Raw genomic sequence first — 25864 nt, forward strand, 5'->3', positions numbered from 1 at the left:
TTAGCTTTTGAGCCATGGACATGTAGCATAAATGGAGAGTTCAAAATGATGACGTCTCTGACTTTCTAATGCCATGAATTTAAGCTAATACTAATAAGCTTGCTTAGAAAGTGTATCTGTGAATTTAACCATAGTAGGGCCATAAAACATACTAACACTGAACTATAAAACCAGTGCAGAGACTTTGTGATTGGCCTGATATAATTAACTATGCTGCATTTTTAACCATATATTATTATTGCAGATAATTAAATGAAAATTCCATTTAACCAAGATCAGAAACACTGCAGATCTTAATAAGTTAGGGAAGCAGACAGCGTTTTGCTAAAAGTACCTGTGCTGGGACACCTGTCAATTAAAGATCACATATCTTACTTTGGAAACAAGGAAATGATACACCATTTTTTTTGTTTTTTTTGTTTTATATATGACTGTATATATGATTTAATTTTTCTGTGAGGTTTATCTTGTTTTTGGAGCTAGCCTTAATCAACTGCGGTACTTCAGTCTTGGCTTTATTTTTAAACACAGGGGGTTTTGCTTGGACCTCAATGATAAAAAATAAGGAAATGTACCATTATACTGGACAAGTGTCCTCTTTAAGTATTCCTTGTGCATCACTGGACAACTTTGATTATATCTGCTATTTTTTGAATATCTTGGGAAATTTCTTTTAGGTTCCTGGCAAATGAACAAACCGTTATCTCAGTGTATTAGCCCAATGTGGGGTATATGTTATTGATTAGAATTATGCATGTATTTAACATGATTAACCAATGATCGAGATACCCATCAAGGGTTTCAAACCCAGTTACAAACATGTTTGTATCTTAAATAATCTCAGTGAGTACATATTTGACGACTTCATGTCTTTAGTTTTCTTACAAAACCAAACATCAGAATTTGATCCTTAATGAGTTACCAAGTTAAAACAAAATTGTTTTAATGTAACATATACACAATGGAATTCAGTCATATTTTGAAGCATACAGTTTTAACAAAAGCTACTATAGAGTGAGATGCAGGGTACAGCGCACCAGTCTGTCATGGGGCTAACACAGAGAGACAGACAACCCTTCACACCTATGGGCAATTTAGAATTACCAATTAACCAAACCCCACTAACTGCATGTCTGTGAACTGTGGGAGGAAGCTGTAGTACTTGGATAGAACCCACACAAACATGAGGAAATATGTGAACTATGCAGGCAACTGGATAGTGTAGTGGTAAGACTGCACACCTTTAGAGTGGGAGTCGAAGGTTTAATGTCACCCGGTATCCAGTAAGGGTCCTGGCTACACCCCCATGCTAAAACCAAGCCCTGGAATGGTATGGCTACCTCTGCAGCCTGTCCATAGCTCAGCATACCTTTGGCAACAAGGATAGGCTCCAGTCCACCCCCCACAACCCCGAATTGGATAAGTGGAAGAGAATGGATGTGTGTGTGTGTTTTGTTTTGTTTTTTTTTTGTTTGTTTCACATGCAAATGTTCACACATTTACATTACATTTAACGTCATTTTGAGATTCACACGTGATTGTTTGTTACTTTAATTAAAATTCTTACTCTCAATTTAAGACTATATCTTTCTGCGTCACAAAAGTTTGAGCCAGGTTGTGAAAGAGAGTACATTTAAGTCTAAAACGTAATGCAATACCACTGATTAAAAGACAAATATTAACACTGCAACCCAAAGGGACGATTTAAAAAGTGCAATTTTGGTGGAGTTCACGACAGGTTGACCATTTTAAGACTGTAGGCTGTCACTTTGTTTGGGTGCCTTTGAACATTTTTTGTTCTGAATTTCTGTAACTACAACATTAAGTCCTAAAAGGAATAGTGCACTGTGTGTGTGTGTGTGTGTGTATGTGTGTGTGTATTCCAATATTAGGAAAAATATCAAAAATAATAATGTATAAAAGATTGGCAAAGCTGATAAAACACTTTCTATGTAAAGTACAAGTATGTTAAAATACAGAACAAGACTGTCGTGTAAATATTCAAATATATGGAGATTTGATTCCTTAAGATATGATACAACCAGTTCTGTTTGGATTCCAGCTTTATTCTGTGGATGGGTGTTTATACACTCAGTGATAAAAACACACAGGTTACTTGATTTTCAGTTGGCTTCACTTGGTCCTTTGACATTCGTAGTCTCTCTCTTTGACAAAATTAATTCCACTTGGTTTTAAAGGACTGAAACACTGGAGGTCTGAAACTGCCTTTGATATGAGTCAGGTTCTGATCTGAGAAACAAGTCAGAAAATTACACAAGTTATGAAGAAATAACATTTTAAATATTGAAATGTTTAAAGGCTTATTGTCAAGTCTTACCAGTGCTCATGGCTGAGTAAACAGCTACAGTCTTAAGGTCATTCTTTGCTGTTGAAAAAAAAAAGACTGACATTTTATCTAAAGACAACATATCAATTACAATATGACTTTAATATAGTTATGAATGTCTCCAATTTTATCTAAAATTACATACAGCCATCTATTATTAATCATCACAATTAGAACCCAAAGCAAGTAAGTCATATTGCAGTATTGTTACGACCCCCTCTGCTAGGCGACAGGTGGGGGGAAACATCTCACGAAATCAGAGTAAATGAGGGGTTTTATTGCAAATGTTAAACTGAAAACCAACAGGGCTGTTCAACAGACCACCGGGCAAATAATTAATACACATTAAAAAGAATAGGCAAGAATAAAAACTAAGGGTTAACTAAGGAGAGCCAGCAAACACAAGACTCTAGTAAAACTAAGGTCAGCTGTATATCAGAGTTTACAAACAGAGTTCAAATATTAGGCAGCCGAGGAGACCACTGCATGTTCACATCAGAGCAACAGTTCCCCACAGTGTGAAGAATCTTCAGCCTTTTTATACTCCCAGGTGCGGACAATCAGCCAGTCAATTGGTCTTGGAGTGTTATGGGATCTCCAGGCAGCCAATCGTCCACGAGTCCTGGCACACTTAGAATTGCATAAACAAAAGGGCAGTCTCACTTCCTCCAAGGCCCAGGGCCGTAACAGTATATATATATATATATATATATATATATATATATATATATATATATATATATATATATACATGAATTTAACTGGATACTGTTGCCCATTATTGTTGAATAGAGTCGCCCCTCTTTTCACAGAAAGTATACAATAGCTGCATAACAAATTTTTACTGGCATGATTAAAGTTCTTTCACCCTTGTTTGCAGTCTTATATATATTTTACCTATATCTCTTGTACAGTGATATAGTCCCATCAATAATAGTGGTAGAGCAACCAGGTAAACACAGATGATAATCCACAGTGGGGACGGATAAGAGGAATGACTTTGAGTTGGTTGATTTTCTTCTTCAGACACTGAAAAAAGCATAAAATAAATCAGGTTTCCACATAATCAGTGCATTTTCCTGTATGTGCATGTGTAAAACTGAACCCTGAATTATGAAGGTAGTTTCAGTATAAGATTGTTTATATAGGATTCAAATATCCTAGCAAGGCTCATGATTGTTACACTGTATGTTAATTTTCTTGTTTTGTATTGTTTTTCCTCATTCCTTAAATGTCAGTGAGTTAAAAAGATCTAAATCTTGTTTGTGCATGTTTCACAAATAACTTCTGAAACTAGAGTAGTAATTCATACATTGGGATGACAAAATCGTACTTATTCTGGATGATATCTGGACTATCATCCAGTCCGGGGGTTGAATCAGCCCAGTGAAGACTCAAATCCGGCCCCAGTTTTGGAAAATGTGAAGGAGTGCATAGATTTTGATTTGTAAGCTGTATTTTTGATAAAGATTGTACCTTGTAATATATCGAAGTAATTAACTAACAGATAAAGAATTAAATGACACGAAAGCTCCTGTTTCTCCCCTGTCATTGAGTCTATTTATTTATTTATTTATTTATTATCACAGGACATTTTGAACTATTATGACTTTTTCTGTAATTTTGTAGTTTCACTGCTCTGGCAAACTTAAGATTAAAGTGGTCTGTATGTGTCCCACGATCTAAAAAGAGTTTCACATCCCTGTTGTCAGCAAGAGCAACACAAAAGAAAATCTAGATTCTGAGCAGTATAGTAAAATGTTGCATTATTATGAGTTTATACCTCCAAACACATGTTTTTGGATAGCCAGCCAGCTCTGTGGTGATTCTCCCAATCCAGAGAGAGTACACCTGTAAAGTCCTTCATCAGATTTTGAAACATTGCGGATGGTAATGTATCCTTTATAGCCGGTTTTGAATAAAAGTCCACACTTATAAAATTCAGCCACAAGTTCAGCCGAGCTTTTCTTCTTTATACAGCGCAGAGTCACACTGTCTCCCTCCATCACAGGCAGAACAGGACTCTCTAAGATCACAGAACCAGCTGAAGAAATTGCATCAAATGTGAAATTGAATCAAAAAACACCACAAACAAAACAACCAGTTACTGATATTAATAGAGAATCATTAATGACATTAGTTATCAGCAGTATTTTATCTATGAGTTGCTAATGCTCTATAGTGGTCAGCTTGAAAATGTTTTTGTAAATAAATTTTCTCTTCCTCTTTGAATGTGACTGGATATTCTAAGGCACTTGCAGACTTTATGAATTACCATTTAAAGTAAATATCATTTCAAATGACTAGAACACTTGTTTATTTTTCAGTGTATAATGGGATTGCACATTTTTTCTCCGTACCGGTCACATTAATGTTGATAATGCTGCTTTTTAGTCCTCCTTCATTTTCACACCAGTATCTCCCGCTGTCTGATGAAAGTGCAGGGTTAATGGTGCTTGACCCAGCTGATGTTACCCAGTTGGAAATGTTTGTTGGAACTGCTTCTTGGACGTCCCTCATCACTTTCCACACAGATGAGCCATCAAACTCACAGTTTAAAGTGATGGATTCATATTCAAAAAACTGCAGTCTGTTTGGAGAAATACGAGGAAAAGCTACACCTGAGGGATATGGAGGAGGAAACACATTAGCCTTTTGTCATGATTTCCTGTTTTAAAATTTTTCTCCCTTGCATCTTACCATACTTCAAATGACCAAATGAACTCTCCCGAGTGTGTGCAACCAGCAGAACCAACACATTCATCACTGGTGAGATAACACAAGCCAACAGATAAACCATTAAGACTTATTTTATACAGCACATAACCCACTTATTGATAAAGTGTGATCTGTTAAATGCAACATATTCTTTGCAGTTAGGAATGATGGGTGGTTAGACAGCACCGACTTTGTTTTGTAAATATAATTATGGCAAAGTACTCACCCAGTCTAATGCAGATGCCTGTAAGTTCCATGTTGTCTTGCTGGTGACTCTGAAGATCCGAATCATAAACGTAACACTGTTGCTGAGAAGTTTTCTACCTGCTCCTCTTATTTCTGGGTTTGAAACATTAGCATGCATGAAGCTGTTCTAGAAATATCCCTCAATGTTGAGCTGCTCTGAAGCTAGAAATAAACTGAAGATGTGCAACCGCAGAGTTTCGAAACACAATAAAAAGGTTGAGTAAGGTTAAGTATATGTTTAATGATCAAGATTACTTTTAAACTACTCACTGAGAATACTTTACATTGTGTGGAACAACATATGTGATGACCTTCAGTAAATTCAGACTGCTATTTTTTTTATACTAATAGGGATCAAGGTATTTTCAATAGGGAGCTACAATGGTCTGCCATACTAAAATAATATGGACATAATTACATTTTTGGTCTCTGGATGTCTTTTCCATAATACAGCTAATACAGTCGTGTGAAAAAGTGTTTGCCCTCTTCCTGATTTCCTAGTGTTTTGCATATTTGTCAGACTAACATTTTTCAGATCATCAAACACATTTTTTTATCAGACAAAGATAACCCGAGTAAATACAAAAGGCAGTTTTTAAATAACGATTTCACTGATTAAAGGAGAAAAATTATATATATATAAACCTACCTGGTCCCATGTGAAAAAGCCATTGCCTCTCTTGTGAAATCATGAATAAACTGTGATTAACCACATTGTTTGAAAAGCTCAGTTTAGAGTTCAGTTTCACTAAACACACTGATTACTGGCTGCCCTGTTGAATCTAGAAATCGCTTAAATACAACCTGTCTGACAAAATGAAGCTAGATCACAGGCAAGATCTCAAAAAGCAACACATCATGCCAGGACCTAAAGAAACACCTGAGAAACAAAGTCACTGATATCTATCAGCATGAAAAGGGTTACAAAGACATTTCTAAGGCTCGAGTGAACCACAGTAATTTTGGTGGAGCTTCCCAGGAGCTCCACCAAAATTACCCCAACCTTAACAAGACAACATTAAAGAAGCCTTACATGTCTCAGTTACAGTCAGTGTTCATGATTCAACAGTAAGAAAGAAACCAGGCAAAAAGGGCATCCGAGGGAGAGTTCAAGGTGAAAACCACTGCTGACCAAAAATAACACGAAGGCTCGTCTTATATTTGCCAGAAAACATGTTGATGACCCACAAGACTTTTGTGAAAATCCTCTGTTGGTTGACAAGACAAAAGCTTTGAGTCTCATTACATCTGGCATAGAACTAACAGCATTTCAGAAAATGAACATCATACCAGCAGTAAAACATGGTGGTAGTGTGATGGTATGGCGCTGTTTTGCTGCCTCAGGACCTGGAAGACTTGCTGTGGTAAATGGAGCCATGAATTCTGCTGTCTACCAAAACATCCTAAAGGAAAATGTCGGGCCATCTGTTCGTGACCTTCAGGCTGAAGCACACTTGGGTTCAGCGACAGGACAATGATCCAAAACACCTCTTACTAGGACACTTCAAAGTCTTCAGTTTGTTTTTCTTAGGCCATTCAAAGCCATTATATATTTTTATTTGCATCTTTTTATCTTTAAGTTGTTTAGTGTACACTGAGGGCCAGTGGAGTATTTTAATTTTAGTTGAATTTTAAATTCCTGTGTCTGAGCTATACATATGGTTTTTGACAATAAAGACTTTGACTTTGAATTTTGACTTTGAAATTCCTGACTTGAATGCAATGGCATGGATGAAAAAAGCCAGTTCATGCTCAAAAACCCTCCAGTGTGGCTGATTTAAATATGGTAAATTAAGAGCTGCACTGCTCTCTACTGTAAGTCAGCTATATTCTCAGTCTATCACCATATTTTTTTTATTTTTTTTTTATTTAGAATTTAATAAGAAATGTGGATCACAGGGCCAGCCTCCTGTACCCCTTCCATACTTCTTTCTGACTCGATTGAAGAAACAGCCTTCTGTGTCACATATTTAAGAGCTGGGTTGTAATTAAACACAAATCTTATTTACTTGGTCAATTTAAAAAGGCATAGTTTAGAAAACACACACAGAAAAACAATCGCTCATGCAATCAAAGTCCAATCAAGTTTTTTGTCTTTCTTTGTTTGGATGTCATTTGTGTACTTGATGAGGGACTAAGCCACCATTTTCTCAAGTCTTGACATATCTATTGGTGGGGCTATGTGTAAGGTTTATAATATACATTTGTCATCAAGATGTGGTGGTCTATTGAACACTATATATTAAAGTTAACTGCATGTGGGTGTTATGGAAGTGGCTAGATATGGACCCATAAAGTGGACACACTTTATCTCACTACAGCTGGGCAGAGTTCAAGTATTTTATTCGAGTACTTTACCCATTCGGTTTACTTACGTTACAGTAAGCAGTAGCGGTTTTTGATATGGGTGACGAGGATACTCTGTCTGGCTGGAGTGGCATCTAATAATCAGCTCAAACCAACAAACTAGGCGCTGTCATCATGATTAACGCAATTAAAAACTTTAATGCAATTAATCATTTTAGAGCGAATGACTCAAAATCCCTAAAATGTCTCTGTCAACGCATTTCAGGCAGAAAAGTTTGTCCATTCTGCGCTCCAGATGGGTTGATTGCGTTAAAAATTTTAATGGCGTTAATCATGATGACGGCATTAATGCGTTAACGTTGACAGCCCTACAACAAACACAAAAACTGAAGACATGATATAGACTTATAATTTGCCCCGATGTGTTTTCTAAATTCTATCACACACATATACATGAAAAAGTGAGCTCGAGGGCCCTCGGTGCGTCTGCTTGCTGCTGCTGCTCACACACAGCCTGTTGAAAGGGGAGGGGGCGGGCTGCTTCCAAATAGAGCACATTTAATTCACAATGTTGTCAATTCAAGCCCATTATATATTAATTATGTTAACTGGGTTGTTTGAAAACCCAGAAAAAAAACTCTATACAAGGTGTAGGTCAATTAGTCTAATAGTCTATGTTGTGTGGTTGTGTGTTGACACTGAAGTGCAAAATTACTGATGGAAGGTGGACAAGAAAAGGTCAAAGGTCACCAGGTCCCTCAGTTTAGAAAAAACATAGAAAAGAGGAGGAGAAACAAGCAAAACATACGGGTAAGCAGATGTGTCTGTTGATAATGGGAGGTATTATGGATCCTGAAACAAGATAAAATTCATTAGTAGGGATTGGGAAAACTTCTGTTTACCTTTGTTAGCCACTTGGCTATGATAGTAAACAGTAGACAGACAGTAGACACTGATGTGGGTTACTGAATCTTTTGGACTGTGTTCAGCATGATATTAATTAGCCATTAATTGGCTAATTAATTTGATTTGTCTGCTATTCTCAATGTATGATGAATTATAATGGCTGTTTGTTTTTGCGTACTCTCTCTCTCAGTATATAAAATATTTATCTGGTTAATTTCAGTATGGTTCCGGCAGCAGTTTTCATAATAATATATGTTACTGTACTATCCTTAATATGTTTTATGTGTGTGTGTGTTGGGGTGTGTCAGGGTGTGTTAGGGGCGGCAGAGGGAGGTTTACCTAGGGCACCAGACAGGCCAGGACCGCCCCTGACAGTAAGATGACTGTTGTGGCATACAACAGGTAAGAAAATTAGTAAGTCAATTTATGTAGTTCATTTCGTAACATTATTGATCCTTTTGCAAGACATTCATTCATTCTGAAACTGTCTACTTGTGTGTTTCATCGGAGCAGTGGCCGTTTTTGATATGGGCGACATGGGTCTTTGCCCAGGGCGGCATCACAGGCATCGACAAAAAAAAGTTGCTTGTACTCATGCTGCCCCGACATCATGCCAGCATATTTTGGGGATGGCCAATCATTTCAAACAATCACCAATCATTTTTTTCTATTGCCCATTTGCGAGAAGTAAAGGTGCCCTCCAATTGTGAGGTGCACCTGCTGCTTGCTGCACAGGGAGAACCTGCTTGCAAAATAAAAATATAAACCCACCTGGGTCTGGGTGCAATTCCCCCCTCCAGGGGCAAGGGTACCTAGACCCGGTTTGTAGAGTACGCTTGGGGAGTGTGATTGTGTGTACAGCGTCTCTTTATGTCTGTCTCCACGTTGGTTGAATGTGGAGTAAGTGCATATGAGAGCATGAGGGTGGGAATGGATGTTTGTGTCTGTGTGTGCCTGTATGTCTGTGTCTATATGTCAGGTTGGGTATCAGACGCCACCTCTCTGGGGACACCTCAGGCCCTCCAAGGTTTGGAGGCCTATCTCCACCTACCACCACTTCCCCTGCCGGTGGCGGACCCCCTCAGGTGTCGGTGTGTTGGTGGTTCTTTGTGTCTGGGGGTGGGCGTCCGGGTACACACCGGCTCACTCCTTGGCGGCCGCTTGTCGGGGCCTGGGGCCTGGGGCTCGCTTGGGCCCCTTTGGAGGTGGGGTGCCCCCGGCCTCTCGGCCTGGGGCTCGGTCACTCAGGCACAGCTGGGGGCCGGCGGAGCTCACGGGCGCGTCACTGCAACTCCCCCTGACTTCTGCTCCGCGGCTGCTGGGCGAGCCCTCATCTGGGACTCTCCTCAGCTCTTACTGGGACAGTGGCGCGGCTGCCCCTCTGTTGGTCTTCCATGGTCTCTTGTGTTCTGGGGGCCTCTGGATGTCTGGAGTTTTGATCTCCTCCATACCCGCTTCACACCCTGGAGGACGGGGCTGTGGCCCCCCCACACTCCCTAGCAGATCATTACATGGAGAAACCTTTGGAATGCAAGCATGCTGATCCACACAGGTATGCACACATGGGTATTCACAGACGCGGACTAAAGCTTTCTTGGCTGCTGCCTCAAAGCACACTGTGCGCTGTCTATCTTGCGTGCTGCACAATATCGTTTATTACTTAGTAAATATTGATATCTATGACTAGCTAGTTTATTGTGATGGTGCTTTGTTTTCTCTATTATTATGTTGCTCTTTGTTGTTTGCTGTCTCCTCTGTTTGTTTTTGTTTGTTTGTTTGTTTGTTTTTTTTCTCCATACAGGTGACCCAGGAGGTTTTTTTTTTTTTTTTTTTTTTTTTTTTTGTCTCTCTTCCCCCCCCTTCTCACCGTCTCTTCTCCCCTTTGGTTTTCTTTCTTTCTCTCCCCCTCTCTCTCTCATTCATTCCCCCTGTCCTATTTATTTAAAAAAAAAAAAAAAAAAAAAAAAATGACAAAGGATGAACTGAAGCTCTGCCATCACGTAATGTCGCATACTGCTGTTTCTGATGTCATTTAGAAAAAAAATAAAAAATAAAAATAAAAATATAAAAACAAACCGACAAACACAAAAACACAAATAAACAGCCATTATGACATAGACTTATAATTTCCAACAATGTGTTTTCTAAATTCTGCCACACACGTGCGGAAAGTGAGCGTGAGGGCCCTCGGTGAGCCTGCTTGCTGCTGCTGCTGCTGCTGTGCTGAAGTCTCACATACAACTCGGTCTTGTATCACAGTTGTCAAAGAAAATCAACCAATCTAAAATTTCTGGAGTGACATGATGGCCCAAAAAATTGTCTGACCAGACTCTGCATCCCATAAACTGCATCTAAATTTGTTTCTGTATCTGTACACACCACTCAAAATCATGCATGCTTTTATGTCTTTCTTATATATGTATGCAAAACTTCCCACAGTGGCTCATTAGGGAGAAGCACAGAGCCATCATTAACCCTTAAATTTCAATAAATTAAGTCGTTCATGTGTCAGTTGGGTTGAACTTAATTTGAGTGTGTGGGTTTCAGAAATACACTGCTGCATTTAGCAGAGTGTGTTATAAAAGATGTCAGTGGTTGAATATGTTAAACAGGAACACAAAAAACAGTGCACTGTTATGTTAGTAGCTAACCACAATGAATTTATATAAAAAGATGTAGCAACTGTGGTCATATGCACAGCATCTTCAGATGTGCTGACAAATCGAGCAGGAAAGAGCAGTTTAACTGACACTAATGTGACTGAGAAAGAGACTAATATAGTGACATCATGTATGTGAGGGGGGGTCTTCAGTTTAGTTCAACTCTCCCACTAACTCACATACTTTGAAACTGTGTTGGGAAAAAGCATAACCACCAATACTGTAAGTAGTAAGTTTGTATTTGTATGATGTGTAACAAAAGGCGGAGGTTACTCTTTACCACTGCAACTTACTGTGAATATGATTTTTTTTTTTTTTTTAGAAAGAAGACATAATTGTTTGAAATTGAGGAAATGATAGTAGAACTTGATTGATGCTTTTTTGGTACCGAAATATCTTTGGCTTTGCAAGTGGTTTCTGTACTTTTTGTGCTTCCTGAAATCCTGATCTTTGAGGAATGAATATGAATAGGTTAGAAATGAAATGTCAGTAAAGTTCATTTCAGTCCATTCCAAACACTGTCCTGTGGCACCAGTGTTCAATAAAACCTTGCACTATAATGACTGCTAACAAAAAAAAAAAAACCAAAAAGCAAAAGAAACAATACCTCAGTATTTGATTTTTTTTTCCTTTATTGATGCTTCATTGTTGCAAATTACAATGACTGGAGAAAGAGATCCTTTCTCAGATGAAATCAATTTCTAACACACTTTAAAGAACTTTAATGTGCCATTTGGAGGGCTTTATGGGATAATACTTTCAATAACAGGTAAGGCTGATTTTTCATTTTTTAAGCTAAGAATAACAACAGTAATGATCATCGTTTTGTTTTTTGTTTATCTGTTTTTCTTATTTCACATCTAACCTTAGATAACAATTTACTATAGGTCCAGCAAATGATCTATGTATGACGCTGAACATCCTTGACGGAAGAATAGATGACAGTCTTTTCTCGACAGCATGGAGTCATGTTTGCTCTGGACAGTTTTGGTTCTGTGTTGGAAACAAAGGTATCTGTTGAATTATCAAGAAACTACTTTTTTTCTTGATGCATGTTCAATCGTCCAGGTAAAGAAATATCAGAAACTTTATTTGATCGTGTACATTTTTTCATGTTCAGTGTTTTTACTGAAAATGCTACATCAGGATGAACAGAACAGATTGGAAATTCTTTTTCTTCTTTCCATTGGTAAAACATGTATATTAGATTATTTTTTTTGTACAAAACATAATTCATACTGATCACTATATATATATGTATTTGTGTGTGTGTGTACCTTTTTTCTTCCAGTGGCTTTTAACAGTGGCATACAGGACATCATCTGGATCATCTTCATCTATCAACAAATATAAGTCAAAACCTGAGCACTAAGACACTTTGTCACATGGTGTTGTTTTTGTATGTATTTAATTCTTTAAAACAAAGTGTAAAGGACAAATAAAAACTTTACCTTTCTTTTTCCTTTGTTTTCTGACCACACTATATGTCACTTGATGTGGGTCAATGATGTTGTTGTCTTGCAGGACTGAAAGGTAAAAAAAAAAAAAAAAGGGGGGGGGGGGGGGGGTCGGGAGTCAGAAGGCCTGTCTGAAGTTTGGGTTATAGTGTTACATACCAGCACTGGAAAGTTAGGTAGACAATAAACTGCCTGGATGTCCATAAAGTCATTAAACCTTTTAATACAAATGTGGCATTTTGATTACCCTAACTATTGCCAGCTGACTAATCTGTGATGCTTCCAGTCATACTACTCAAACATGTTTGTTGTTATTAAATTACCAAATGATTTTGATATAGAAATAGTTTAAAACCTTCTGTTCACAATCTCAGTATTTGTTAACTGCATATATTTTTGTTATTGTTTTTTCCATGTATTCCCTGACTGAGGAAAGCTTGACAAATAAGTGTAAGGACTTTAGGGTCAAACAATAAAAATGCCACCAAAAGAATATAAGCTTCCACACTTAATAAATTATGAGGATTTAAAAATGCTAAAAATATATTAATGAAAAGTGCCAAATTCTGACCCATAACACTGTACATGTGCATAGCATGAGGATCAGTTTTGTATGGCAGATTGAATGTCATGAATTCATTTATTTATTTGAATTTTCCTCTTGTGATGAGACTATCTTAAATGCACCTCTCATTTACACTTCTGTCTTTTTCTACAGGTTTGAATATGCAAGAGTTCCCTTCTTAGGGTACTATGTAATTGTAGGCATTCAAAGCTGTCAAAATAAGAGAAAATGCAGCTTAAGCTTAACAAGATGATTATTATTGATAATAAAATAACATTAAACTCAAATCAAGTTATATATGAATCTAATTTTGTCACATGTTCAAATTGCATTATATTGTATTATTGTATAATTTTATTATACACATTCCACTGAACAAGGATGCAGTTTCTCACTGTTACTGTCTTCTCGTGAGTGTGAACGTCGTACTGATGAAAAACAAGCTGATACTGAGAGAAAGAGCAGTCATAGGATAGAGGATAAGTGAAAGTTAATGTAATGATATATAATAATCAAAGTTAGCAGCTGATACATGAGAAGAAATTCCTGCTAATGTTGTGTTGATCTATTAAAATTAGGAGAAAAATTAGCTTATCATTAAAATAATATGCTAATTATGACAACTTTACTGGAAAAATTAAGTGAATTTACAATGTATTTCTATACCTGTGTGCCTCTTATGAAGAAGTAGGCCCACCACCAGCAACAACAGAGCTACTGATAAAGCACAGATAACAGTCCACAGCAGAATGTCTTTTTTATGGAATTGACTTTGTGAAAGATCAGTTTCTTTGTGAGGCGTTGGAAAGGTGCTGGCTGCATTAGACATGAAGTAATTTAAGAAAGAGAGAAAGACAAATGAAAACAAAGAAAATAGGTATACACACACACTCATATATATATCCTGCTATATATGTATATATAATCTAAATCACCTTTGCTTTGTTTTATAACAGCTAGCCAGCTCTCAGGTGATTCTCCAGCTCCATCAATGCTGCACTTGTAGAGTCCTTCATCAGACTTGGAGACATTTTTGATGGTCATGCTGCTTTGATACCGGGTCGCAAGAGATAAACCATCTTTGTAGAAGTCAGTGATGTGTTCTGACTGAGTTTTCTTGTTTTTACAGTTAAGGGTCACCTCATTTCCCTCCTTCACAGGGATGGTTGGACTTTCCAAGATTACAAAACCAGCTGAGAAATGATCCAATACATTTTATTATTTTTTACATGTTTTTGTAAACATCTGACTATGGAAAATTACATTATTATGAAAAGTGCTAAAACAACTAAGGCAGGTCCAGCCATGTATTGTAGACTCTGCTGGTTAATGCGTTTTACTCTGTACCCTTCACCTAATTTTGTTTCTCTTGTTAACAGATCACATTGAATATTAGTGTATTGTTGAGTATAAATAATGTGCTTCATATTCATCCTGATTGTCCTATTATGAGGAGATATTTTAAAGAAAGGTTGCCATATATTGTCAGTGAACACCAGTAAAGCTGAATTAACACACACACACACACACACACGTATATCTATCAATAACAATCACTCAACATACCAGTGACAGAAATGTTCACAATCTCACTTCGTTTTCCATCTTCATTTTCACACCAGTATTCTCCACTGTGTCTTTCATAGATGGGATAAATTGTACAGGGTGATGTTGATGTGTGGGAAGTGTTCCTTATTTTATGGGATTTCCACTTCACTCTCCATTCAGTGGTGTTGTTATCTTTCTCACAATGTACAGAGACAGACTCGTATTCAAAGAACTGAAGCCTGTCTGGAACAAAGCGAGCGACAACTGCACCTGAGAGAGAGATATGAAGAAGGAAAGCAATCAAATCAATTTTCTTTTCTCAAAACAAACAACATAATGTGTTGGCATTGCAAACAAAAAATAAAAGTGCAAATTTTGTTAGACAGTGAGCAGTGACATTACTTTCTAGGCAGGATCTGCTAATGTTAAAAATGCAGACCATTAAAGACTACAGTTTCAGAGCTTCAAACACTTTTAACGGTAGTTGGCATTAAAACTTTAAGTTTATATCAGGAATAAACTGTTTCTTACTCACCAGCAAGGTTACTGTGGCCAGTTTGTATGGCCATCATCACTAAAACATCAGTGACTGAAGAGACAAATGGAATTTTGTGCATCAGACATATGTGATTGCTAATCAATGACTGACTGGTTGAATCGGTACTTACAAAGTTGGATGCTGAAAGCTGCAAACGCCATAATGTCTTGCTGTTGACTGTGGGAGCACCAGGCTGAAATACAACAAAGACAGAATCTAGGTTGGGACTTCCTCTTCCTGTTTAATTTATTTCTGATGTTTATGGTGTAACTTGTTAGATGGAATATATATTAGTGATATGATGCTAATGATGTCACATATATGATCCATTTTCTAGCTATTTTTTGTGAAAAAAAATTATTTAATTAATTAAATAATTAATTACTGTAATTTTTCTTTGTTTATTTTTAGAGTTCCAACTCAAGGATTTTGAAACAAAGATACTTGGACTAATGGTGGCAACAGATTATTTAGAGGATTAAATCCAAGATAAAAACTTTCCAGAACTAATCTTCATACATTCAGTAACACAGGAAGTCAAAGCTGTCCTCAATATGAAGAAGAAGGCTGCATCGTCCCGGTCCCCAAAAGGACCTGGCCCAATGAGCTGAATGACTTCCGAGGCACTGACGTCATATCTTATGAAGACTCTAGAGCGTCTCTTCCTCAACCTCCTCCGACCACAGGTACAACGTGCCCAGGTCCCACTACAGTTCGCATACAAGGCAGATGTCGGAGTGCAGGATGCCATCCTGTACCTCCTACATAGAGCCCACTCACACCTGGACAAGGGAAAAGACACGGTCAGGATCCTGTTTCTTGCCTTTAATACCATCCGGCCCTGTACGCTCCAGGAAAATCTGAACAGGATGCAGGTGGACCCCTGCCTAGTCGCTTGGATCTCCGACTACCTCACTGACAGCGGTCAGCAGCACATGAGCACCACAGGGAACTGTGCTGTCCCCTCTTCTCTTCACCCTGTACACCTCTGACTTCTGCTACAACTCTGAATTATGCCATATTCAGAAGTTTGCAGACGACATCATGGGGTGTATCTGGGATAATCAGGAAGAGGAGTACAGAAGTCTGGTGAGGAACTTCGTCACATGGAGTCACACAAACCACCTGCAACTCAACACCTCAAAGACTAAGGAACTGGTTGTGGACTTCGGGAGGTCTAGAGCAGGTCCACTGCCGGTTCAGATAGAGGGGGAGGAGGTGGAGGTGGTCAACAAGTACAAGTACCTCGGGCTGTGGGTGGACAATAAACTGGACTGGTCATGCAACACAGAGCACCTGTATAAAAAAGCCCAAAGCCGACTGTACTTCCTCAGGAGGCTGAGGTCTTTTAACATCTGCAGGAAGCTCCTGAGGATGTTTTACCAGTCAGTGGTTGCTGGAGTACTTTTCTATGCTGTGGTGTGCTGGGGGAGCAGCACAGCAAAGAAGGACTCATCCAGGCTGAAGAAACTGATCAGGAAGGCTAGCTCTGTGGTCGGCATGAAGCTGGACACTCTGGTGACAGTGGCAGAGAAAAGGACATTAAAGAAACTGCTGGACATTATGGACAATGCCAGGCATCCTCTGCACACGGCCATTAACAACCAGAAGAGTCTGTTCAGCGACAGGTTGCTTCTCCCAAAGACAAGAACTAACAGACTTAAAAACTCCTTTGTCCCACACGCCATCAAACTGTTTAACTCCTCTCTGGAGGGGAGAGGGAGGGGAAACAGGAGGACAAAGGAGGGGGGAACAACTAAGCTGTAGTGCCTCTTCACTTCACTGTACAATACCTTTTGTTAATAGTCAATGGTGCAATAGACTTCAATACTTGAAATGTGCAATTCACTTGTATTTTTATTTTTATTCCTATTTATTCTATTTATCCCCTTTGTATATTTTATTTATATATGTCTCTGTATTTATATATGTGTATATATATAATATTCTGCTCACATTCTGTAACTTCTGTCGGTGCTGTGCTATTGGAAACCGAATTTCCCAGAGGAACCCACCCGAGGGATTAATAAGGTTTTATCTTATCTTATCTTAATGGCTGTTTTCCTCTCCCTTCACTTTTTGTTAGTTCCTCTGCCCTCTGCTGTTAGTCAGCCATTTTACACTCTTCAGTACATATATTATTGCTCGTTTTTACTGATCAATTGAACACTGAACCTTATAAAATTCAAGGGGTTTAATGATAGTCTGATAAGGTGGAATTTATTTTCTACTATCATGTTATAGAGTTTGTGATAATCAGTGTTGGTCAAGTTAGTTTAAAAAAGTAATTAGTAACTAATTACTGATTACTTCCTCCAAAATGTAATCCTGTTACTTTGCTGATTACAAATTTTAAAAAGTAAATAATTACTTAGTTAATTTTAAAAACATGATACACAACCTGAATACGTAATAAAGCAATAGACCTTTCAGCCCAATTCTATTTTTTCTGCATAATCCATCATATAAAATTGAATCAAATGGAAAGCCTCTTTTTAAAACTTGTTTTATTATGTTTAATCTTTTAATTATATGGACATTGCATTCATCAAACATTAAATCATATGCAACTGTCCTTGACTTGAAGAAATTTGTTTAACATTTAAACCTATTTTCTGCATATTCCAATATTTTTGTGTTTACACTCACTCTTTCAAATAAATGCAAGTAAAACACAGCAAAAAATACATAAAATCAAAGATTCAGCAGCACTAAGTCCTGTCGCTCTTAAATCTATTTTCACCGGTTTAGCAGGAGTGGGGCCGGTGGAGGTTTTCCTGGTGCTCAGCGGACGTGTCAGCGAGGGGATCTGGGGGTTTCTCTGTGAATTTCACATTCCCCCGGTGGCTTGATAGGTGCTTGCTCAGATTTCAAATTAAATTTTTCGCTGTAGAAAGAAGTTTTCTTCTCACACAGAGTGTACAGCAGACACTAATGTTTTTGTCACTTTTTACGGACTAAAAATGAAAGTAATGTAATTACGTCCACTCTTTAATCGCTGCATGGTCATACTCTCTCCCGCACTCCATATTATCCATTGTTGATCTACACACGGCTGTTGCTGCCACGGGTGTCGCACGTGCTTATGTCATTGTCATGAGACACTCACAAACAAAATCAAGATGGTTTAGTAATGCAGTAATGTAGCGTGCTTACGGGAAAGTAATAGTAATCTAATTACTTCTTTTGCAACCGTAATCCCTTACATTAGTTGTTACTTGAAAAAAGTAATCGGATTAAGGTAACGTGTTACTTGTAACGTTACTGTCCATCTCTGTCAGCCTGCCAGACTTGTGGTGACAAAGACCATAATGGAAGGCCTTTGTCATCACTCAGGACAGAAATGTGGCCTTGTCCTGTGAGCCACCATAAGACCCCCCCCAGCCAGGGGCCCGACCAAGCCACAGGCACCTGGGAATGAGCCACCAACACACCGACGTCTGAGGGCATCAGCACTGGCAGAGAGTGTGATGAGGGGAGATAGGCCCCCATACCTGGGAGGGTCTGAGGTGTTCTCAGAGAGTTGGAGTCTAAGACCCGACCTGACATATAGACACAGACAAACAGGCACACACAGACACAAACATGCATTCCCACCCTCATGCACACATATACAAATACTCAGCACATGTTTGGGGAGTGTGAGTGTGTGTACAGTGTCCAGTGCACCAGAGGCCCACTGGGCCAGGGCTGACCCTAGGCCTAGGGCATAGGTGTCAAACTCTGGCCCGCGGGCTGGCCTACTGGTATTATACAGCTAATATATATGTTGTTTAGTATTAAGCTTTGCTTGTTCCATATTCAGTTTTTCAGCTAAACTTGTTTGAGTCCATAAGAAAAGATTCATTCTTATATCTGGAGGAAGATTTTTTTTTTTTCAATAAATATTAACGTTAGCCCGCGACTTTGTTCCATTTTGAATTTTGGCCCACTGTGTATTTGAGTTTGACACCCCTGGCCTAGGGGATGTTACCCTTTCCCTGGGGTGGAGACAGGCAGGCTGTCCCAGGTCCCGTAGCAGCAGGGAGGCCCCCCAGAGAACGGGGGAGTGTAAAGACCCCATCCACCTGCTCATATGTGGTGTTGCTGCGTGCTGTTCTAAAGTGCATTTAAAACACGGGAGGGCATGGTGCTTTCTGACAGAGAGCACCAGGTCTCAGCATGGCCCCTCCCGAGAACCCTTAATGTCGACATGCATTTAAAATTGAGAGGTGGGCACCAGCACCAGAGGTGAGGTTGAATACACCGACCTTCCTCCCCACCCCCAAGGCCCTATATGTGTGTGTTATGCGAGTGTGATGAATGTGGATGTCTATGTTGTGGAATAAAATTAAGGCACTGGTGGCTAGAAGGGGACAGAGGGGGGAATGCCTCCCCTGCACCCGGTTAACACACCTGCACCCCAAGGCCCTGCATGTATGGGTTGGTAAGGTGGAGTGGGAAGAAGGAGGCAGTTGGGGATGGGAAGGGAAGGAAGGTGGGGGCAGGTAGCCCCTCCCTGGGGCCAGCTCCCCCGCTGACCCTAGTAGGCACCCACGCTCTCTGGAATCCACCAAGGCCAGGGGGCCCAGGCCCGCATGGGCACCACCAAGCCCCACAGAACTCGTGGCACCCCATCCGACCCCACGACAGAGGAAACTGTACCCACCCCATCACCCAATCATCTCCCAGACTACACAAGACAATAGACACCCAGGTTAACTTCATTCTCCACCTCTCCTATATCTCTCCCCCACCTGCAGAGTGAAGGAAGGCCAAGGAACGTAAACTCTGATGAGATCAAAGCCACTTGACCATGTGGTCAACACTGTTGCCAAAGGGGGTCAAAATGGTGATAGTAATGTATGTATGTATTATTGTAGGGCCTACCTTACAATATAAAGCGTCTTGAGGCAACTGTTTTTGTGATTTGGAGCTATATAAATAAAACTGAATTGAATTAAACCTAGAATTTCCCCTGGTTAAACTTATAGTTGATTATATTCTGATTAGTATTAACCCTTTAAAGCCGGTCGTAGCGGGCACGCTCTGTTTTGCGTAGCTATTTTTAAATCCCGGTAGCACTGCAACCACGTGAGCTAGCGCAATAATTTTTTTTGCATATGAAACCGGAGGAGTTGTACTTACATCTTATGCCATCAGCTTGTCCTAGGTCACAGTTTCCTTCCACATAAAGCTTTGCAAAAACTGCATAAAAAGCACTTGCAGCAACAAAAACATAATATTCCAGAAACACGCTTTGCCGATCCGATCAGCTGTTCATAACACTTCCTACGTTGGAATAGACGTCAGCGCAAACTTTTGCATGTCCGCCATTACCTGCCCGAAACCGGAAGTGACGTCATTTTCGCGGATTTGTAGTTTTTTTTACCATCAGGGCCACAGGGCCTATACTGGTGTTTTTAAAAGTTATCTTTGACTTTATGACTTTCTGTGTCGTTTCTGGGATGCTTAGGACTCATATTGCACTGCTGGAAATAGTTTATTTTGATGCATATGCTGCTTTTTTGCAAGTTTGCAGTATAATATTTATTTTCGTTTTTCCTGCAGTGTATAAAAATTGGTGTATTTCAAAAATAAAACTATGCAGACACTCAAAATAAATTTCCTTGGTAGGAAACTATTTTGTGCAACTTTTTTGTATTTACAGTTTTGAGGGATAAGCCTCTTAAATTTCTCTAACTAGAAATATATGTTAAAAAAGCAAAAACGATTTTCAATTTTTTTGTAGTTTATTGCACTTTTTTGCAATTTATGTAATTACTATGCACTTAATGAATACATATTATTAAAATCTGGGCTATAATGGTTGTATTGATGTATAGCAACTTGAAATGCTCCCAAAAATGGCACCACACCATGTAAAAATATAATATAAGCTCTGGCGGACTTGGTTCTATGGTAGGTCTTAAAGGGTTAAGCAAGATTAACTACCAGCAAAATCACATAAATTATGACTCTGGGTTTATCAATCACAACATAATTAATATCATTTTCATATTTAAAATCATGCATAGTGATGGGCCTGAAACTTCCACAGTCTTATCTTCCACATCCAATAAAATCATAGAGCAAATAGAAAAGCATGATGCATGACCAACTGCTGCATCTGTAAGGAAAAAAATAACATACAACACCTGGAACACAAAGATATGAAAATGGACAGATAAATCAACATTCTTCTCTCTAACCCCACCCTCCATGACCATGTCGGATAGGGGCCGAAGCCCCCTGACCCAGGCCCAGTCATGCATCACCCCCACATGGGAGCGATGTGTTGTATGAAGGAGTGGGGGCTGGGGAGGGCTGGGATATATAGGTAGAGGAATACCGCCGGAAGGAGAAAGGCAGATAACAACTGGCTCAGTAGGCATCCCCATTTCCCACACCCCGCCACAGGGAAGAAAAAAGTGGCTCCAGGGCACCACCAAGCCAGAGGCAGCACCCACTGCCCCCACCACAAAGAGCAGTCTGGAGTGTGCAGATAAGTCCGAAGTCTTGTGGCTCATCTGCACACTGCAACACCTGCCATTCACTCAACTGACAGCAGAAACACTCAGTAAAGGGACTGAGTCTGAGACAAGCAATGGGTGCTCCCTCACCTGAATGCCTCACCCTACAGAAAGAACCTGCCAGCAAACAACAGCCCCCAAGGCATAGATGGGACATCTCAATTTGAGCCAACCTACAGCACTACACACAACGAAGCAGCCAAGGGGTACAGACCACCCCCGGGCAAGAAGGGACACCAGATCCCGAGGCCCTGGATCCAATCCTGCCCAGAAAAGGCCAGCCACCCAGCTGGGGACCAGCACCTGTCACCAAAAGATATGGATTTCTGCTAAATTTATTCTTTAGACCTACAGACAGTGTCAGTGCGCCTCTGTCAGTGCGCCCCAGGGTGGCTGTGGCTACAATGTAGCTTGCCATCACCAGTGAGTGAATGTGTGTGTGAATGGGTGGATGACAGGTTGTGTAAAGCGCTTTGGGGTCCTTAGGGACTAGAAAAGCGCTATACAAATACAGGCCATTTACCATTTACAGACAGTTTTAAAAGAACAGCAATGAAGTTGTGCATCATCTTGTTTAGCAACCAATTTTTTAACTGCCATTTTCGCTGGAGCCCCTTGCACCTATGCCTTGCATATGACTATGTGTGCACATCATGTCCTATAGAGGTCACTGGATCATTTTGTATATTTTTATAGCAATATGTACAACACTATCAGACTGCTTTGTTCTTATTGTTCGCCATGTGTTATGAAAATAATACACCTGACATAAACTGACTTTAAAAAATAATATAATGCAGTTATTGTTCCTGACCAACAATAAACATGAAATAATATGCAACAAAAGGTTTAATTTTGCACTGGGGAGTTCCAGAGTTATCATGCTTTAGTCAGTTTGTAGTATTTGCCTTTATTAAAGGCCCCTAAATGTATTTTTTGTCTGTATGGGGTCATAATACCAGACAAGACCTCATGCTAGAGTAGAAAGTTGACACCTCTATACTTCAGCAGTAAGCCAAACAGGAAGAGGTTGTTAGTTATATTAAACTGCATATCGGTTTGGTGATCTGTCAGCAAGACAACATGGAGGTTACATTTTTCTACATTAGACTGTGTGAGTACTGAGTTTGTTACACATCTGAGATGTTGCTGCTGTTTTTTATCTAGCAGTTGTAATAATTTGTAGCTCAATCGTTAGTATCAAACTAATTTTCACTAGAAGAGTATCAGTGCTATTGATTCTACAAATATCAGAATCCAAACTGTGAGCATAACTCTCATTTTTCTAAAAAAAAAAAAAAAATTGGTATTTTAATGATTTCGGTGATGATTCTTGTGTAATTCTGTGTTCTGACCAAACACAATGCATAGAAGGATTTCATGCAAATTCTGATATGAAGAGATACAAATTTACACAGTGACCACACGAGGAGGGGAAGTTTTGCAGACACTAATGCTGCTTAAGCCCTTTGCAGAGTTTCCAAACCACACAGCGTCTCTATATTCGTATTTTTGTAACTCGTTTATTCTTTTTTTAATCTTAGTGTTTCGGCCTGACAAACTATCTGTAGTACAACCACAACGCTTCTTCAACTGTGTGAAAAGAGGCTGTGAATTTGTTTTGTGTGGGTCATTTAATGACTACTAAGTTCATGACCTTTTTATCCAGGGGAGATGAAAATTTGAACATATACTAATTTACATTAAAGAACAGGAGGAAAAAAAAAGATTCAGTACAAGCAGGAGGAAAAAGGTTGGCAATCTAAGCAGAGATGACTACACCTCCTTCTCTTCCACCATCTCCAGTTTTCATTGTAATGTAATTAGCATCGACAGTGTTTTCATGTGATAGCATCATTACTTATTCGGCATAAACTGAAATGTATTCACCCGCCTGCAATATTTGAACCTTTTATTGCTGTATTAAAAGAAGTCATGATCAATATAATTGAGATTTTTTTTTACAAGCATTTTTTACAAGATTCTTTTTACGAGCCCCTGCTCGCGCTCAGCGAGCAGGGGCTTCATCTCCCCTGAATAAAAAGGGGAGCTCAGCGAGCAGGGGCCGGAGCAGACCCCGGAGCTGGAGCTCAGTGAGCAGACCCCGGAGCTGGAGCTCGGCGTACTCTCTCTCTGTTGCTGGGGCTGAACTCATTGTGGGTTCACATCCTCAACCCACGCCTCCCTGAATTGGAGACACCTGGACCTCATTAGGTTCAGCCAGCATTTAGGCCAGGAGAGGTCTGCTGTTCAGCGCTGGATTGTTGTGTCAGTGAAAACAAGTTCTAAGCCAAGTTTACTTGTGTTCTAGTGTTTTGTATTAACTTGCACTTTTCCTGTATATAGATTTCCTGCACCCATTCCTGAGTGGTGAGTGTGGAGGGAGAGACTGGTCACAAGTGGAGAGAGAAAGAAGAGGAACGAGTGTGTTTCCTTTTTCCCGGATTCCTGGAGCGCCCGTCCCCGTACACCTGGTGAAAGACTTTGAATAAATTCTGTTGTGTGATTTCAAGCTTTGTAGTCCTTAGTCCTTAGTGTTGGTCCTCAGGAGCAAAACCGTAACAACAACACTCCAAGCTACGAGAGATAAAAGGGAATTGAAAGGTATAAGTCAGAAGATGGCTACACAAGATTTCCAACACAGAAACAAAGCAAAGAAAAAGAAAGCACAGAGTTAAGTTAAATCTATTATTAAGAAATGGCAAGAAAAAGACTTGTGAGAGAGGCTACCTAGACACCTGTGACCAGTCTAAATGAGTTACGACCTTCAGTGACTCAGATGGGACAAATCACCACAAACACACAGTATCTACTGTGAAGCATGTTGGCAGCAGTATCATGCTCTGGCGATGCTTCTTAATAGCCAGCTCTTAAAAGCTTGCAAAGGGTAGAGGGTAACGGGAATGCAGATAACATCGCTAAATACTGGAGGATAATCTGCAGCCACAAGGATGGTTGAACAGGTGCAAAAGACTGTCTACCATGCATATAGTTTTTAATGTTGCCTGTGCAGTGGTTGCATCTGTTTTCAGATATGAGGCCTATTTGGAGCCTCATTTGTACTCTATAGTGATAGTTTTGTATTTTCTAAGTTGCCCCTTTCTAATGTCATGATGGAAAATTTAGTAATTTCTTTTTGGCAAGAACAAATAATTTATTGTTTAAGCATGGAATCTAGGCTTTTGTATCTATAAGTAAGGGTGTTGTAGGGTTTTTTGGGTTTTTTTTACAGACAATCACATGGTGACTCTCCTTTGTTATGATCAACTTCCTGTTCTTCTCTACATCCTGATAAACTGTTGACACAGTTTCATGGGTCACTCTGCTGCTGTTCATGTTAAGAAAACGTCAGTCTTGGAATGACCGTGATATGTAGAAAATGTCCATAATTGGTGTAAATGCAATAACAACTGTTACATCAATGTACAATGTTTTCAAAAAAATTTGTAAAAATACATTTGCTTCCCATTGTGTCTGCATAAGCAGATATTTTGCTTAATGAGAATACATTTAGTCAGAAAATTGTTTTTGTCTATCTTTTTGTCTTGGTGACAACAGCTTGAAATGAGTAACATGATATAATTAATACGTTTTAATAAATTTTCTTGTCTACTTTTTTGTTTGTTTGTTTTTTTGTCCAAGCATCTGAACTATTAAACATATTAAATATGGTGTATGTTGTATGTGCCATAAAAATATATCAGGTAGTAGGAATAAAACTTTTTTAGCTTAATAATACTACTGGTAGCATGAAGCGACACTTGGACCGTGACAGGCATTTACTCTAGGAGAGCTGGACAGGGCCGTAAATAGATCATTGCAAGCAACCACTCCCATATTATTCGCTCAAGAAACACAACATGTTTAGTGCTTCAATGAGTAAGTGAACTGTCACAATAGACATTCTAGTGTCAGTTTATGTGTTATTAACCTTGAGCCGAATTTAATTTGAATGTGGTGTTTAGGTTTCAGAAATGCCCAAGGCTGCATTAACATTAGTGTATTTTCGATGTTTGTCAGTGGTTTAATGTGCTAATGGAAGTGCAGTGTGCAAAAGCAG

General features: G+C 39.3%; 1 protein-coding gene across 1 annotated transcript; it reads right to left on the reverse strand.

Moving 5' to 3' along the window:
- Nucleotides 1-13384: 13384 nt before the first annotated feature.
- Nucleotides 13385-23959, reverse strand: LOC309703145 (Fc receptor-like protein 5; the record flags this gene model as incomplete). The annotated part of the gene is made up of 6 exons (XM_082527855.1): nt 13385-13416; nt 14142-14399; nt 14773-15024; nt 15290-15343; nt 18727-18834; nt 23881-23959. The coding sequence occupies 6 exons, from the start codon at nt 23957-23959 to the stop codon at nt 13385-13387; spliced, it is 783 nt and encodes a 260-aa protein (XP_082383981.1).
- Between the last annotated feature and the right edge of the window lie 1905 nt (nt 23960-25864).

This window comes from Aulonocara stuartgranti (assembly GCF_965226115.1).
Source record: "Aulonocara stuartgranti genome assembly, chromosome: 3".
Lineage (NCBI taxonomy): Eukaryota > Metazoa > Chordata > Actinopteri > Cichliformes > Cichlidae > Aulonocara > Aulonocara stuartgranti.